At 53.3% G+C, this 17,823-nt stretch overlaps 1 protein-coding gene across 13 annotated transcripts in view; it reads right to left on the reverse strand.

Moving 5' to 3' along the window:
* COL13A1 (collagen type XIII alpha 1 chain) overlaps positions 1-17,823 on the reverse strand; it is a 142,447-nt gene that overhangs the window by 1,393 nt on the left and 123,231 nt on the right. For 9 of the 13 annotated variants that reach the window (XM_045581784.1, XM_045581791.1, XM_045581785.1 and 6 more), the window contains 6 exons: positions 14,318-14,353; positions 11,584-11,637; positions 10,979-11,032; positions 9,937-9,972; positions 4,715-4,801; positions 821-859 (listed from right to left, as the gene is read on the reverse strand). In XM_045581784.1, coding sequence (XP_045437740.1) covers positions 821-859; positions 4,715-4,801; positions 9,937-9,972; positions 10,979-11,032; positions 11,584-11,637; positions 14,318-14,353 — 306 coding nt within the window. Of the gene's footprint in view, positions 1-820; positions 860-3,745; positions 3,824-4,714; positions 4,802-9,936; positions 9,973-10,978; positions 11,033-11,583; positions 11,638-14,317; positions 14,354-17,823 lie in introns of all 13 variants that reach the window. The other 4 variants (XM_045581793.1, XM_045581786.1, XM_045581783.1 and 1 more) reach the window with 3 other exon arrangements.

Genomic DNA, 17,823 nt, shown 5'->3' on the forward strand with positions numbered 1-17,823 from the left:
CCACGGGGACAGGACCGGGCTAGCTAAGCACACACTCTGGGACAGGCTGGGGGTTCCAGCCCTGTGACGAGGAAAAGTCTTTGATGGGGGGCAAGGTAGAGGCCGGCTGTGGAGGGACAGCATGGCAGTGTCATCTTTGCCGGGGACCGCGCTAGGTTTCTGGATTAGTAAACCGATGGCCCGGGTCCGGCTGTGGCTGAGTGAGATGGTTGTGTGCCAGGGCACAGCCCTTTGAGGTCAGATGGCTTTGATGACAGCTCCGTGTTAGGAATCCTGGGCTGCAGGTCTCATGTGTGGAAGCGTGAAGCTCTGACACATACATGCAAGGGAAGGGCCTAGTGGTGAGCCGGCCAGGCTGTCCGTGAGGGATAGAAGCCATGTGGTTTTATAGTTTAAGACATTCAGATTTCTTACATCTGGATAAATGTCATCGTGTGGCTCAAATGACCTCAGATGAACACTAGGAGGATAGCTAATGACAACTAATTTTAAAACAAGGCCTAGAGCTCCTTGGAGAAAAGGTACTGTATACACTAACCACACAAAGCACACCGATGTCGTCTGCGTGGCTGCATGGAAACTCCATACGTGGGGTTTGCTGGTGCCGTAAGAAGCATGTTTGAATGTTCTCCAAGTGTGCGCAGCGCGTGGGATGTCTAATGGGCACCCTGCCTTTGGGACCGGCCCTTTACCGACCCACGTCTACTGCCTCTCCTGCAGGAAGGCCCCGGATGGAAATGGTGCGTGCCTATCGCGCTGTGGAGACAGCGCCCCGAGGACACCTGTGCCCGAGGCCCAGCGAGCCACTGGGAAGACTCACCTTGTTCCAGCAGCCCTGGACTGGTAAGCCATCTTCGCCCTGCGGTGAGGAAGGAAGCACACAGCTCAGACTCTCCAGACGGCCCATCGAGCAGGCAGGACGGGGCCACAGGACCACACACTGTGGTAGCTGGCCGGGACCCGGCCCCTGCCTGCTCTTGTCTATTTCTTTTCTATTCCTCTTTCCTCCCGGCCAGGGCCTTGGAGGAGGCAGGAAGCAAGTCCATCTGTGCTCCCATGGGCTCAGGTCACATGAAGTTACAGTGTGAGCCCAAGAGGGGCTGTTCTAGCCAGAGGGTCGGTGAGCAGAGGCGACCTGAGAGCCATGGGAAGAACCTCCTGCTCTCTGCTCTGGCTGCCCGGAGAGCTGCGTGCTCAGGGCCGGGTCCCTCAGCACCGGGCAGCCTGCTTCTTCCTCCGTGAAGCCTGGGGAAGGCAGGGCTGCAGGACATGACTGCCAAGGCTCCCCTGCCCCAGCCACCCTTCCTCCCATTCTCTTATTCTTTTCTCTTTCTCAGCAGTGGCAGGAAGAGATGTAGGTAGTTCCCATCTCATAATAAGGAGGAGGGGCACAAAGGGGCATGGCTCTGAGGGGCCTTCAGTGCAGTGAAGATGCAGTGGCCGGATGGGGAGGACTGTGCACTGTTGTTCACTTTACCAGCAGCCTTGGGGTGTCCCATCTCTGGGGCCCTGCGCCTCTCTGGCCACCCCGGGGGAATCTAGGGATCCCTGAGAGACAAGGTGGGAGTGGAGGCTGGACCAGGGCAAAGATCGGGTTCTCAGTCCTCGTGTACTAGAAGTGAAGCCCAGATGCTAGAATTCCAGGCTCCAGGGCAGAGGAAGAGATGGACACCGAGATTCAGGGGCCTAGAGCCAGGGGTCAGCCCCAGGGAGGTTGCGTGAGAGCCCCCTGGGCCCCAGACCCATTTCATCCACCCATACCTAAACATCTCACCTTCCATTCAGCAGGTGGCCAGCCGGCATGGAGGCCTAAAGTCTAGTTATCTTGTACTAAAACCCATGACCAATAGCGCCCCCCTGCCCCCACACCCATAATAACACCATGCAGGGGACAGCAACGAGAAGTGGAGGGGAGTTAGGTGCACTTCCACAGCAAGATTAATACACATGACACCTCAACATGGAAAGTTATTGGAGATTATGCTACTTTGCATTAAGGGTCAAGTAAACATGACCTTCATTTGTCCCCTCTGGGTGTGGGAGGGTCTGCAGTGGGAGGTGGTGCATTCCAGGGTTCATGACGACCTCATGCCCCTTCCCCAGCCCGCCACAGAGTGCCGCTGCACACGGACTCTGGAAGGGAGAGGAGCCTCCGCTGGCCACAGTGGCATCCCATCGGCACATGGATGGTGGCGGGGGTGGGGGACAGAGGGTGGGGCAGGTGAGGAGAAGGGCAAAGTGTGAGGGGAGCAGGAAGGCCAGGCTGTGGCTGGCGGAACTCCAGGAGCTCAGATGTGGGAGGATGTGGTAGAGACCTGGCTGATCAGAGGGACAGACATTCCACAGCTGAGAAAGGTGCCCAGGCATGCCGCATGCTCGGGTTGCAACAGACCAGGCCAGTGGGAAGTGAGGGCCAAGCAAGGGTTTGAGAAGAGGGGACAGGTGGCATGCTGCTGTGTGTGCTTGTACTGTTCACCTTTGTTGGTGGCCTTAAAAGCTCCTTGAAGGGGCGCTATGGTCATCTTTCAGGTCACACATCATATTTTAAAATTAATTTTCTTCTGCTGCTCCAAGATAATTCCTGTGTGACCCCAGGCGGAGTGTGGGCCTCCTACCTCGGCAGGGGGGTGGGGTGTGAGCGGAGGAGAACCGGAAGCTTTGATTGATCTGTTTCCTTGGCAGGAAACGGGAAAGATGCTATGGCTCTCTAGGTCCCGCCTAGGGAGGGACTGGGCTTGCTGGAAGCAGAACTGCTGCCCTAGTCCAGGACATGCCCCGCCCCTACACCTCTTCTCTTCCTTAACTACACTCTCAACCTTTTCTCACTCTTCCAGACGGTTCACTGATGAACCAGCTCAGATGAAAGAAAGGGAAATTCTGAGAGGGTCTTTGGGGACTTAAGCAAAAAGGACGAACCCTTTAGGGCACATGTGTCAAACACAAGGCCCTCGGGCCAAATCCGTCCCGCCAGGCCTTGCAATGTGGCCCGCACCACGCTGTCATCACTGCACTCCACTGCGTTTCCATCACAATGACAGTTTATGACTGTTCAGTAAACCATTCGGCCCGTGATTTAGGCTGGATTTTAGATTTTGGCCCCTTCTCTGATTGAGTTCGACACCCCTGCTTTAGGGTCTAAAATCCTGACCTTTGACCCCCTCCCCACTCCATGGCAGTCATCAGGGCAGCCAATACAATGGCCAGGACACCTCCTTCTCAGTGTGCCCCGTGTTTATAAGTGTGTCTCCCCCTGCCCCGCCGAATCGTGAGATGCTGGCAGAGGGAGGCTGTGGACGGACTCGGACCTCTGTCTCACACGTTGTGCCAGGCGCTCAGCCATGCCTGTTGAACTAATGGAGGGGTGCAAAGGAAGAGAAGTCCCCTTTCCTACGAGCCTGCCCCAAGAACCCACTGTCCTGGTGTTCTCTCTGGGAGCAGATTTGCCTAGAAGCAGTTGTGGGAGGAGGATCAGGCACAGCCCACGCTGGCTTGGTGGGCAGGGATGGCCCACACTAAGGACACGTGCTGATGAGGCAGCTGCAGGATGAGACCAAGAAAGCATCCAGGCAAGCTTTGCATGCAAGAGCGGGTGCAGCTGAGGCCGGTGACCCTTGGTGTCTACAGAGAGGAGAGGCGGGCAGTGGAGACTGGATGCATGGAGGGTGGTGGGGAGGAACGCAGGCATGAACCACACACGTGGGGAAGCCCAAAGTGGCCATGCAGGTAAGGAAGGGTGATGCCATACCAATGGGCACGGGGCATCCAGTCCGTCCAGCCCTGGTAACCCCGGCTCCCCTTTCTCTCCTTTAAAACCTCGGTGTCCCTGTTCACAAAACCAACCACGATGATTATTCAGGTCAAGGCTGGCCAGCTCCGATGGTGGAGCCGAGAGGCCGCATCGCACCCGGCCCGGGATGCAGGACTTCCACAGCTGATGTGCGTCTCCTACTTGCAACCTTCACTCTCCCTTTGGCCTCCAGGAGTTTAGCTTTGGCGCATGGCCAGCAGCCCCCTCTCCCTTGACAGTGGATGCAGATGAATTTCCCTGTCCACACGTCAGAGGTTTTGGAACCTTCAAACGGGCTGCAAAGACACCCAAGAGGCCGGCCCATGAGCCATGAGGCATTTCTTACTGGCCCGTTGGAAGGGCTTTCTGAGGGAGCTTGCTTCCTGATGCTGATCTGCAGCTTTTAGCTGGGTAGCTGGTGGGCTCTGGGAGTCTGTGCATTAAAAGCCACTTTTCTGGCCTTGTTTTGCCTAGTGGGGGCACAGGGTGCCCCCAGGAGACGCCAACCTGGGGGTCCTGCATCCTGATCGGGTGAGGATTCCACCAGCATGAACCGCTGGCTGCGCAGGTGGCCACGAAACAAAGAAGGCAAACGCCTGGCTCACAAATGCTGCGCTGGCTGCCACAGCCACCCTGGAGCTAAGCACTGAGGCCTTTCCCCAAACCCCTCTCCTCGGGTCTCTCCACATCCACACATCAATCGTTCTGCAGCTTCAAAGGAGAGGGATTTAGCCAGAATGACTTGCAGCTGTGGCTTTAAGGCCACGCCGACGGCAGGCAAGCATTCCACGGGCCACAGGCACAGGGAGATTGGTAGCATCAGTGCAGGCATTCGGCTCTCATCGGAGAGCGTTTGCCTTCTTCGTCTCCAGCTTGCACACCTCTCGGGAGAAACCAGAACAAGGCAAGTGATAAACAAAGACATACCAACGGACAGGGGGCATCTAATCCAGGCGCTCCTTGGTCTCCCTTATCCCCTTTAGGCCCTCTAGAGCCTTTCTTCCCCCTCTCCCCCTGCAAATAATAGTTTAGTCCGAGAGAAAAAAACAACATCAAAACGTTAGGATCATTCATGTGTTAAGGTTAGAGATAGACATAGAAAAAAATAAAGAGGGGGAAATAGCTGCTCTCAATCAGGATGGTCTCCCCAATAGGATTTGGGGTCAGCACTCACTGCCACCCCTCTAAGGACCGGGGGGGGGGGGGGGGGGGAGGGGGGAGGCAGGAGAGGTGAGGGAGCCCTGGGAGCAGGAGGGCTCAGAGGTGGAGGTGGAGGTGGGGGGAGAAACGCAGATGGAAGATACTGGTGGGAAGCTTTGCTAATTCTGAGCCCAGAGTGTAAACAGGGGGACTCACTTCCTTCTACTGGAGGGTCCATTTTTGAAAGATTTTGGCTTGACCACTTTTGCCCCAATTGGTTTTCACCCCTTTGATATTCTATTAGGAAGCAAGGTAATTTTTTTTAGAGCTCTGGTGCCGTGTGTGTATGTGTGTGTGTGTATGTGAACACAGCATGCATGAATGTGTACATGTACATGTTTGTGCACATGTGTGCATGTGTGAGCCTGTGCTCATATGTACAGGTGTGTCCAGGTCTCATGGGTGGCCCCTGGTTCTCAGCTGGGTCCTTCCATTCTGTGTCTCTTGTCCATCCTGGTCTGCAGCCATAGGCAGATATATGTACACAGACAAGTCGGTTCAAGGAATTCCCTTGCGTCTGAAAAGCTCCAGTGAGCATTGTCTTTCTCAGGTGAACCCCATTTTGCATGTGCCACAGTGACTCTCTGTTTAAAGAAGGGCCGTGGGGGATTCTTTGCAATGAATTAGAGTTTGGATTTTCGCAGGTTGCAAGGCCAGGTGTGCCTCCGGGAGCCTTCCTGGGAACGCCTGTCCCCTGCGATGGTCCAAGGCTTCCACAGTGTGGCTCAGGGCCCCAGGCCTCGAAGGAAGGAGGCACATTGGTCAGAGCAAAAGCTCACCGCCAACACAGGCTCTGCCTGTGATCAGCTGTGTGATCTTGGGAAGTTACCTAACCTCTCTGAGCCTCAGTTGCTTCACCTGTAAAGTGTGGATAATAACACCTGCCTCGAAACTGTACTGGAGACCCTTGTGTATGTGAAGTGCTTAATACTGGCACATGGTACATGCTCAGTAAATGGTAGTTGCTTTGTCTGATGACAACGACAATTACTGTTTCTCGTTGGTTAGTATAAGGCATGGCCCCGTGTGTCTACTGTGCTCCTGTAGTGGAAGGGTAGGGGTTTGTTGGAGGGAGCCAGAAGATAAGAATGTTTTTGATGTTTTCCAGGATCTTTGGAAATTCCTTAAATCTCTTGATTCCCGAGGTTTCCCTGTGATTGCCAGTGTGTTGTTCTGAGTGAGTTTTCTAAAATGCAAATGTTTGCCGAAGCCGGTTTGGCTCAGTGGTAGAGCGTTGGTCTGTGGACTGAAAGGTGCCAGGTTTGATTCCAAGCTAGGGCATGTACATTGTTGCGGGCACGTCCCCAGTAGGGGGTGTGCAAGAGGCAGCTGGTCGATGTTTCTCTTTCATCGATATTTCTAGCTCTCTATCTCTCTCCCTTCCTCTCTGTAAAAAATCAATAAAATATATTTAAAAAAATAAAAATACAATGCAAATGTTTACTTAGAAAATGATACGGGTTTATGAGGGCACGTGTGCTGCCTACCAGTCAGAATCACATTGGCTCTGAGTCGCTCCCAATGAGAACATCGTGGCGTGAACAGCCCCCGTGCAGTGGCCAAGCAAACCCCTGCTGTGGGAGGAAGCCCACGTGAGCTTCCTCAGGATGAGACTCCCTCGCCCCTTGGGCGGGGCCAAGGTAAATGTGGGCAGTTTCCCAGAGCCGGGACTCCAGGTCCCAGGTGACTGGCCTGTGGTGATGGGGGCTGTGCTGGTCCTGCCATGTAGGATGGGTGACTTGCATTAGGGGCATCCTGTTCTAAGGGCACAAGGAATGCTTTACCTTGGGTGCCCTTTGGAGACACTAGAGCAGTAGCTTTGCCTACATCCTCCTGCTCCCAGCCAGACCATGGCAGAGAGAGGGTTCCAGCTGGAACGGGGAAGGCAGATAAAGCCAGCTGCAGAGGGTCCCTCACACAAAATAAATGCAGATGTAACCACTGATTTTAGAGGAAAGAAATTGAAGCTGGGGGAGTGAAAGGGACAGGGTACCGGAGATGGGGTTGTTATAATGTAGTGCGCAATATAGGGGGATACATATTGAGGAAGTAAAGGAAGGAAGAGGCAGGCCCAGGCCAAAGAGAGAGTAAGGAGGCAAGGGGGCTTGGGAAAGCGAGACACTCACACGTGCACACACACACACACGTAGACACAGGTAGACACATGCACACGTGCACACACACAAGGCACACACATGTGCATGCACATACATCCCAGATGGTGCATCTCGGAGAGTGACAGTAGCCCCACTACATGCGCGAAGACCTTTCAGTTGGCTGTGGCTTACAGGCAGTTCTACCTTCATACCCAATTGTCCTGGTGCCCAATTTGCTAAATTCACAGCCCCTTTTATCCTTGATGGACTTTTTCATCCTCAAAGTGGCTCCTAGGCCAAATTCACAAGGCTGTGAAGGGACAGAAGGTGTCCTTAGTGACAAGGACAGAACGTTCTTTGCACTGGAAGGTATGTCCCCTCAGAAAACTGCCCGTTAGGGGCTCTGAGCCTTACCCACACCACGAGGACCTTCCTCCCTCCATGAATGGGAAGAGACTCTTTTGGCGGGACGTGAAGGAGCAGCGCTTTAAAATTGCATCTCAGGCCACCGTCTGATGGAACACTGGGACTCCCTGATGGGCCCCAGCATGTGGGGCAGAGTTTGGGAGCATCCCTACAGGCAGACACCCTCCACACCTGGTGGGGCAAGGGCCTTAGAGCATCTCCAGCAACAATGAGACTTCTAACCAGACTGCCATCTAAGCCCTTCCTGCTTCTTACCTAGACTAAAGTGTTAATTCTGAGCTGCTGGGCATCAGAATAAAAGCTGTCCCTAGCTGCTGTGCAGATTCTACCCGGGCCTTTCTTTGTTTTGGAGGCTTTGTGTCCAAGCCCTCACACTTCCCCTCAATGACCTCAGAGGGGGGTGGCACAAGGAGGTCTGAATGAGGAGGTGAGGTGTAAGGGGACCGTTCCAGGACATTCTGGCATCCTGACAGTCACATCTCTTGCAGGGAGAGAATAAGCTGCTCCTTGATTCGCCAACCAGTAAGCCAACGGGCTCTTTGCCACACTCAAAAGAAGGCTCAAGCAATGTGACCGCTCTCTGGACTTGACTAAGTGACATTTGCTAATTTATACCCGGGACAGGGAGAGCGTGTAAAATCTTAGTAAGGGGAGGTGGAATAAGAAATATTTCCCCACTGATTCCTGGGGCCTTATTGCCTCATACCGTGGCCTTGGTTCTTATATATCAGTGCCTCCAGCCTCCACCTCCCCTCCATCTCGGACAAGGGCGTCTGCCTGCCCTGCCCCCACCTCTGGAACCACACAGTCGCCACGTGGGCTGGTGTTGCAGCCCTCAAATAGCTCAGTGCCTCAAGCCAACTGAAGACGTCTTAAGAAATTGGTTTAAAAGGTTTTAATTGACTATAATAACGAAAACCAGAACATGTTAGAAATAAATTAGAAAGGAGGTTAGTATGCCAACGAGGAGGTGGAATGATCAATTTTTTTAGTGGCCTAAATTCTTGGGTGCCACAGCAATGAAGGTGGGCCTCCCAGCCTGCGTTAGCAGGCCAGCACATTTCCGGGCGAAGGTCTGTCTATTCCAGGGGTTTCGAGACTCGGTCTTCCCACGGACAGTTTGTACGGGCAGCTTTTCCTGCTCCCCCGTGTTTATAAAACATATGGGACAAATCGAGCTGCTTTTGAACAGCTTCCAGAAAGGAGAATTTAGGGATATAGATGTGCTCTAAAATTACATTCCTAAGTCAAAGAGGCTGGAATGAGTGCTAGACTTAAGCGTACAGATTCTGGCACTTTCTGTTCATGATCAGGATCACCAGCATTCAAAGCTCAGCTGGAGCCCACCTGCTCTGCCTTCAGCTCTGTGGGGATTCAGTGCATTTTATCATCGTGCTGGGCCTGTTTTTCCATGGGTCCTTCTCACTCCTCTTCTACCTCTAAGATCCTTGGATCTTTTGACCTACACAGGGGTGGGGAACCTTTCTTTCTGTCAAGGGCCATTTGGATATTTATAACATCATCTGTGGGCCATACAACATCAGCTTAAAAATAAACATTTAATTAGCTCACCTCCCATGCCTTGGCAGAGCCAGACCAAATGATTTTGGGGGCCTTACACAGCCTGCGGGCCAGACGTTCCCCACCCCTGCCCTAGAAGATGCCCTCGGCTGTTAGGGGGCGTGGGTCACACTAAGACTCACTGTGATGAGCAGCGGCTGAGATATTCTAGAAAGGAACTCAAAGGTCATCTCTTGGTCAGATGGAATTAAATGGTCCCTTCTGGGACCAAGCATGTCATGTGTCATATATATGGCATGTGTCACATACCATGACGTGTCTGTAGATGCTGTGGGCATTTGGTAACTGTGTCCTGGTGAAGTTGGCAGAAACCAAAGGGAGAGCTGGGGGCCTCTGAAGGCGTGAGTCATTTCCTAGTCCTGCTGACGCTTTCCAAGAGAAATAATGGCTGTGCACGGGCTGGCTGCTTACAATAGCTTTCTGCGAGTTCTCAGAACTGGGATTTATTTTCTCTCTCACCAGTGGCCTGGGATGCCTGTTTCAGAGTTTGCTAGGACTAGGCAACGCTGGATGTAAAAACATCATTTAGGGGCCCATTATCAGGGCACCGTAGGGAGAGCTGGGCACGTGACCCCCATCACGGAATGGCAATGCTAATCGGACGGCCGCCGTGGGATTCTGTCCTCCCTTGTCAGGCGGAAAAATACAAGCTTCAATTTCAGGATCAGGCCCCAGGCTCCCTGCATGGCCGCAGATGAAGCCCCTCACTAGCAAGCCTTTTAATTTACAGCGATTTATCAGGAAAAGCTGTATTTGCCATGTTGGGCCAGGAATCCCCGATTGGTCATTCCACCACATCATGAAGACATTAGTCACCGGAGCCAAAGGGTGAGGGGTCAGACTCACCCGGTTTCCTTTGTCCCCGGGTGGTCCGTGTAAACCCTGCAATAAATCAGGGACACGGAAACACATTAACGAGAAAACACGGGATGGCTGTGCGGGGCTTCCTCCCAGGCTCATAAAGCTCTTCTCGGATTGCCTAATTTATCCAAGACAGATTTAATTATCCCCATTTTACAGAAGAGGGATAAAGGGGCTCAAGGAACTTAACCTAGGGATAAATCATGAGTTACGGGCAAAGCCAAGAGCGTGGCTCTGGTTTTCTGCTCCGTGGCCAACATCCTGCTGTGTTCTTCAAGATCACTCAGGGGGAGGAGCTACGTGTGCCGAGCACGGTCTGGGGAGGGAACTGCCTGGTCGAGGAGGTGTTTGCATGGCTCCGCAGCCAGGGTCTTGCTAGAAAAGTGGCTGCAGAGCTCCCAGACCTCTCTGCGAGGTGCATGCTGCCCTCCAGGTCCTCAGCGGGGAATGAGCATAGGCCAAGGCTGGCCGGGGCTGCACACTTAGCCAGAACAAAGCCGCCTGGGCAGCCACACACGGAACCACGAACAGGTAGATGGGCAACCTTCAAGTGGGTGGGAAGTAAAATTCTGGTTTTCTCAGGCAATCAACTTTTTAAAAACAAAGCAATGGGGAAATCTGCTTCCATTATGAAGCCGTCCCTTGGGAAAGCTGCCCTCTCCTTCTTGCAGGATAGGATTTGGATTTGATTTGCGTGCCGCCCCCTCCCCCTAATTACCTCCCCCAGAACAGGGCCGGCCATGGCACATTCATCTGTGAGACCCCCACTGCATCGGACATGGAGCCTTGTAGCTGGTGGGGCTCCTGATGTGTTTGCTGCATCCCAGTAGATGATCCACACAGTGGAGGACCTAGTCCCCCCGCAGGGATATTCCCGCATGTCGACCAGCTGGCTGCCTCTTCTGCCACAGAAGTGAGAATTCTTGCTGAGCTCTAGATTTTTTTGCTGTGGGCTCTGGGCATTCTGTTGTGACTCTGTCTGGTGGACAGGGTGCGTGAAGAAAACCTTTGACCCCATGAGACTTACCGGAAGCCCAGCTGCTCCCGTTGGTCCTGTTATCCCAGGGTCGCCTTTGCTGCCCTGAAACAGGAGACAGAAGCCAGTGAGCCCTTCTGGATGCCGTAACAACCTGCCATCAGCTGTTTTCTGTTTTAAACCTGGGATGCCTCGCCAGGCCTCCTCCCCCGCCCCCCCTCCCCCGCCCCCAGCCACCCAGGAAGCAAGGTCTGAGCGAAGGGTTGGGGTGACTGGTGTGAACTCTGTCCCGGGAGGCGGCTGGGGGCCCTTCCCCCTCCCTGCAGCAGAGCCCATTCCCCAAGGCCTCTGGGAGGATGGAGCAGTGTCTTGGGGTCCAGGCTGGCCAGAGGCAGAAGCAGTGGAGGAGAAAGAGGGAGGAAAGGGGGTGAACAGGAAGGCAGGGAAAAGAGAAGAGGAGAAAAGAGCTGTGATGTCTTCCTTAAGGTTGTCACCCCGCGAGCAGCCCCCCTGGCTGAGGACGGCACTCGCTTCCTCGGGAGGGACGGGGACGGGCGGAGGCAGCAGGCTGAGCGGTGACCCTGGGGCCCCCGGGGCCAGGGCTGATGGCCTGAGGCTGAGGAGGGTGCCAGGCTCCCCGCTCACGGAACACTCACCCTCTCCCCCTTTGGTCCGGCCGGGCCTGGGACTCCGATTGGTCCTGGAGTGCCCTGCGGAGGCGAAGGAGAGCGGAGGTGAAGGCCCTGAGGCGGGAGCCCTGGGCCCCGCCCGTCGCCTGGAGAGGAGCAGGGTCCGTGGCCAGTTTTCAGGGTTGGCGAGGCCAGGCTTGTGCAGGGCAGTCATTGGACTGAGCCGTGTTCCTGTTTGGGTTCGGGGCCTCGGGGAGCGAGAGCCTCCCCTGCCCCAGGGCCGGATTGGAGGAGAAAAAACAGACCCCTTCACGTCGCAGCCAAGCTTGCCAAGGCTGAAAATGGTGGGAAAACGGTTGCTTAGTTTGCTCCCAGAAGCGCTTGGGAGGGAGTCGACACCAGCCCAGGGATGGGGGCCCGAGGGGGGCACCCCTTTGCTGTCACAGCGCCACATGCAGCGGGAGGGGCTTCATGCCACAGAGACCGATGCAGACGCACACACAGAGGCAGGCGTGGGGGGGTCACTCAGCCATCGCCCTCCCTCCTGCCCCACTGCCGCCCGGCCGGCCCTCTGTCCCGGCTCCCGGGCCCCAGGGAACCGCTGGGTGGGAGAGTGAATGAGTGTGCCTCGAGGCCTGGTCTGCCCACACTGGGGGAAGGGAGGTGTGCCAGAAGCTCCTCACCCAGGACTGTGGGGGGCACGCTGGCACCCAGGACTGTGGGGGCGGGGGGCACGCTGGCGCTATGGGAGCTGTGTTGCTTAGAGACCGAGCAGGGTTTGCTATGGTTTAATTAAACATCTTCCCCAGGCTCCCAGGTGCAGCCGGCTAGATGGAGTCTGTGTGGCAGAGCTTCCGATGGCTCGGCCTCATGTTTGTGTTTCCTGCTGGGCCTGTGGACAGTCCCCCGTGTTCCAGGTGCAGGAGTGAAAGAGGGGGAATGCGGATTCACTTTGTGGGGCGGGCGGGGGCGGGGTGCAGAAGGCTGTTTTCAGGGCTCCCTTTGTAGCCACCAGCGGAGAGGGAAAGCTGTGGGCACCGGGGGCAAGAGCACGTCAAAAACCAAAGCGGCCGGTCAGAGCAATGGTGCAGCCCAGGCTCCAGAGTCACTGGCTGGCCCCCAGTCCTGCCTGACGGATTTGAATTGTGATACGGCAGACGTGCTTTGGCCTCTCTGAGGCTCAGTTTCCCCACCTGTAAAGTGGGGGTGATAACACGAGTGCCTGCCTCTCAAGCCGCTGCCAGGTTAAAATGGAGGAACACGTGTCACGCATTTGGCGCCCAATAAACATCAGTATTGTCAGGGCAGGGCGACTTTTCCCATGTAAATTTTCCTCTAAGGCGGTGATACCGGTTTTATGAAAAAAAATAAACCCTCAGGCTCAAGGGGACCACAGTTCCTGCTGCCCTCTGTCCATCGTGAATGGAGAAAGGAGCTGGGAGTCTCCATTTGGAGACCAACAAAGTCTCCATTTCTCTGAGCCCAGCCACAGACCATCGGCCCAGCTCTGCCGGGGCGCCAGGGACATGTGTGTCCGGGTAGAGGAGGATGGGACTGGAGGGCCTGAGGTGCGGGAGCGAAGCCATAATAATAATGCTCAGGAAAGGGGCATAGTCTCCGTTTATAATTTTAACTCCATAAACACGGAGTGGGGAGAGGCCCCTGGGAGGCCTGTTGCCAGGGTGATTTGCCATCTCCCTCTACTCTGAGCGTGTGTCCTCCCTCTTCAAGTGAGCCCTGCAAGTTCTCCTCTTCCCCCAGGGGTCCCTCCAGCCAGCTCCTTACAATCTGTCTTCTAGGCAGACCAGGCACCCGCGACCTCAAAAGTGCCCTGCGAGGTCGGAGCTCAGATCGGGCTGCCAGGGGCTGAGCACGCATACAGCTCTGGTTATAGCTGCCCCGAGAGGGAAGCCCAGCCTCCCGGCCCTGCTGGCCAGTGATCCCGCACCATGGGCTTCCGCTGGGAGTGCCACTGCCCTGAGACCTGGTGGAGAGCTCTGGGAGGCGAAGAGGAAGGACGTTTTTTTTTCCTGATGCTTCAGTTGTTAAAAAAGAGAAGGCTCGGGTACTCTCCAGTCAAGAGTAGGGGATGTGTGTTTTCTGGAATCAGGAGGAACGAAGAAAAAGGGGGCCCACGTGTCCGTCAGTCAGCTCTGCATAAACCCCCTGTTGGAATGGATGACTGTGGTGCAACTGGAAGTGCAATGCGCCCACAGAACATGGAGCTGGGACTGACCTGGGTGCTCCTCACGCTACACCCTGCCCTCACCCGTCCGTGCTGTCCCACCCACTACACAGCACTGGTGGCTACGCAGATCTAGGAAGCCCCCGTGGGCAGACAGGACATGGACAGAGCTCACAGTATGAAGACAACACAGCATGACGGGCACATACAGACACTGTTGTGTTTGGTGGGGGTGAGTGATGGCCCAGATCCCCAGGGCTGGGCTCCCAGCCCGAACTCAGCACCCGCTTAGGAAGAGTCTGCCGTGGGAGTGGGACTCCCACTCCACATCCGGGAAATTCATGTGTGAGGACCCTGGGTGCATACTACGAGCAGGGAACTTCGGATGAAGGCCAGCCATCGTTGGTCAGGAGGCCGGAATAAGCACTTCCGAACAGAGCACAGGTGGTGCCTTTCTGGTGTCAGCAGTGGGATAAGTCAGGACTCACTGGGAAAACGAGGCCACAGTGGGATAGTCGAGAGGGAGCACAGGCTGGGGTGGGGTGGGGTGAAGGGTCATGGAGAAGCGACACTCACCGGTGGCCCAGGTCTGCCGTCCAAACCTGAAGCTCCCTGGACAAAGGGAACAGTTCGACGGAAAGAAGGGTAAGGGAGGAGCGGGAGGGAGAAAAAGGGGTCAGGGAGGGAAGAGGTGAGTGAAGCAGTGACTCTGGACAGACACGAATGCTGGTAATCAAACAAAATGGGAGGAGTAAGCTTGGGAGGACAGGTAATGGTATTCACATGGAAACCAACAACAACATGGAGACGCCGGATGCAGTGTGGCCGACTGCCGAGCAGGCTGGATGGAGATCAGTGCACAGGACTGTCCTGATCCTCTGAGCCCCTGGATCCCCTTCCTCCTTTGATCCCCTCTCAGAAACCCCTCCCGTGGGCGGCAGCGCTCTGGGGAAAGGGATACAGAAAGGGAATTCATAGGGGGTGTCTGGAACCCGAGCTGGAGCCTCTTTCCCAGGGCCAGTCTCACTGGGGAGAGACAAGCCTACTTGAAGGGTGGGGACCTGGTGAGGGGGGGTCTCCCCAGCCTATTTTGCAAACCTGTTGAGACTGGGCAACATGGGGGACCCTGAGAGGCTTGGCACTGAGGTATAGCACCTGGTTTTGAAACATGAGTTGATGCTTCTATCGAGTCTAGTAATAATTAATGTCGTTTTTAAACATTCGTTTAAAATCTTGCTTGGCGTTGACTTGTATTGACATAACCTTCAAACACGTGGTATCTACAGAACGTGTGAAGTGCAATTAACAAGTTTTGCTTGAAAAAGTTTGTGTTTGGTTTGGTTTTTGTTGCAAAACTAGGGCTCAGAAGATGGCGGATGAAAAGCATATTCGGCACTGCATGCTTTACGAGTTCCAATTAGGAAGAAAAGCAAGTGAGGCTGCAAAAAACACCTGTAGTGCTCTTGGTCAAGATGCAGTTAGCGCCAGAAAATGCCAGCGTTGTTTTGAGAAATTTCGCGAGGGAAATTTTTTGTTAGATGACAAGAGTGGTCGAGGCCGTGTGTCCAATTTTGATCAAGAAGCTCTTCAAGCTCTTTTGGTGCAAAATCCTCAAATTACCCAACAAGAGCTTGCGACAACTTTAAATTGTTCACAAAAAACAATTTCCAATCAATTGCGTGCACTTGGCAAAGTCCAAAAGTTTGGAAAATGGGTTCCTCATGAGTTGACCGACAACAACCGTAATCAAAGAGTCACAATTTGCAGTTCGCTCCTCTCTTGTCAAAACCGTTTGCCGTTTTTAGAGCAAATTGTTACCGGAAATGAAGAATGGGTGCTGTATGTCAATTTGAAAAGGCGGCCTCAATGGTTGGACAAAAATGAGGCTCCGCAGCCCACGCCAAAACCTGACTTGCATGCGAAAAAAGTGATGTTGTGTGTTTGGTGGAATTTTAAAGGAATTCTTCATTATGAACTTTTACCATCTAACCAAACCATTACAAGTGCAGTGTATAGTGCCCAATTGGAAAGGTTAGCCCAAGCTTTAAGAGAAAAAGAACCCGCGCTGATTAATCGGAAGGGCGTAATTCTTCACCACGATAACGCACGACCGCATACTGCAAGAATCACTGCTGAAAAACTGCGCCAGTTGGAATGGGAAGTTCTCCCTCAACCTGCATATTCTCCTGATATTGCCCCTTCTGATTACCATTTGTTTCGTTCTTTGCAAAATTTTCTTCTTGGAAAAAAATTTAATAATGAAGAATGCCTCAAAAATGCATTGACCGAATTTTTTGCATCAAAATCACAAGAATTTTACAACAGAGGGATTAAAATGCTTCCTGAGCGTTGGGCACAAGTAGTAGAAAACAACGGCAACTATATTGTTGATTACATTTTGTTGTATTGTTTAAATAAATTCGATTAAAAAAAAAAGTATTAGAAAACTACATTAATTATTACTAGACCTAAACTCTTCTCCAGCCAGGTGGGAAGAGTTGGCCCTGAAATGATAATACTAATGACGCCTGGCATTTCTCTGGACCTACACAGTTTGCAAATCTCAACACAAGCTCAGTCTACAAGTGTTATCCCAGATGAGGGTGCTTTTACAGAATAGGGTTTGGGGGCAGCTGACTGGGACAGACGTCTAAAACCGTGTATACCCTGGAGTAAACTGGCTGAAGGTGGGGTGCTCTTAAGACCCACTCACAGGGTCTGGTGTTATGTGCGGTGAGAATGGGAGTTCTTCCTCAACCTTGGCTATGAATCTACCCCTGAGATCCACCTCGGAGAACCGGGGAAAATTATCGAATGATTCCAGTGTGACAAGCCAGGGAGAAGGAAGCAGGACACTCCAGCTCAGTAAGGCCTGATTTATTGGAAACTGCTTCCAAATGGGCCTAGGACTTGGGATTTGAAGGTGGAGGAATGCCCCCATGCAAGAAGGCAGGACCTGCTTCCTCCTGCAGGAGGGGTGTTAGATGTAGGACCCTACAGAGCTTGCTTCTCAGTTCGAGGCCCTACTTACTTCTGGAATGATCTTGACTTACACTGAGTGGCCAGATTATTATGAACTCTGAATGCATACATATATATATATATATGAACTCTGAATTCATGCTCTGGGCCATATAATATGGCCCAGAGCATGAATTCATGCATGAGTGGGGTCCGGTCAGCCTAGCTAGAGGGAAGGGACATAGGCAGTTGGCTGGCCTGACTGCTGGTCTAAGGGACAATTTGCATATTAGCCTTTTATTATAAAGGATATACACTGATTGGCCAGATTATATGCGTTCAGAGATCACAATAATCTGGCCACTCAGTGTATAGCCTAGAGAGCTGTGGTTCTCAACCCCAGCTGCAACATCAGCATTTCCTGAGGCGGATGTGAAATAATACAACCAAGTCAACCTCAGTCTCCAAGAGTGAGGCCGGGGTAAAAGCAAGCTAGAAAGTCCAGGTGACCTCAATGTGCAGCCAGTGTTGAGAACTACTTATATAAGGCAAATAGGAAGAAGTCAATAGGATATGCCTGGAAAAGCATGCTGCTGGTATATGAAATATAGTATTGAGGTGAAGCCCCAAAACAGAACATTAGCTAAATAGCCACAAACTTTGTCTCCTCATATTAATACTGAGTTATTTTGAGAGGTCTGGAGCACAGACGGGAGGTTTCCAGGCCCTCTGTGGGCCACTGACCTATTTTGTGTGGTCAGTAGTGCTGCAAGGAATTTTGATTGCATGGAAGAGACTAGGGAGATTTCACATAAAATGCCAGATTATCAAAAGCAGAAAAATGAAAGATAGACCCGGTACTGTGTCTTTCCTCTGGCATTTTCTTTGTTGATACGACTTGTTTGTTCTCTCTGCCATTTGCATTTTGACGGAATTCTCCGTGTTCACTAGGGTTGTTGGGGCCATGAAGGCGGACAAGGAGAAACTCATGGTTGAGTGGGGGCAGGGACGCTCTTTAATAGGAGGGAGCTCTTCACCATTCCAGATGCAGCGCAAGACAGGGGAAATGTCTGCTAAAGTCATCAGTTTTCTGTGGTCTGTCAAGCGCATCCGCCCCTTAA

The sequence above is a fragment of the Pipistrellus kuhlii genome, unplaced genomic scaffold (assembly GCF_014108245.1).
Source record: "Pipistrellus kuhlii isolate mPipKuh1 unplaced genomic scaffold, mPipKuh1.p scaffold_m20_p_15, whole genome shotgun sequence".
Lineage (NCBI taxonomy): Eukaryota > Metazoa > Chordata > Mammalia > Chiroptera > Vespertilionidae > Pipistrellus > Pipistrellus kuhlii.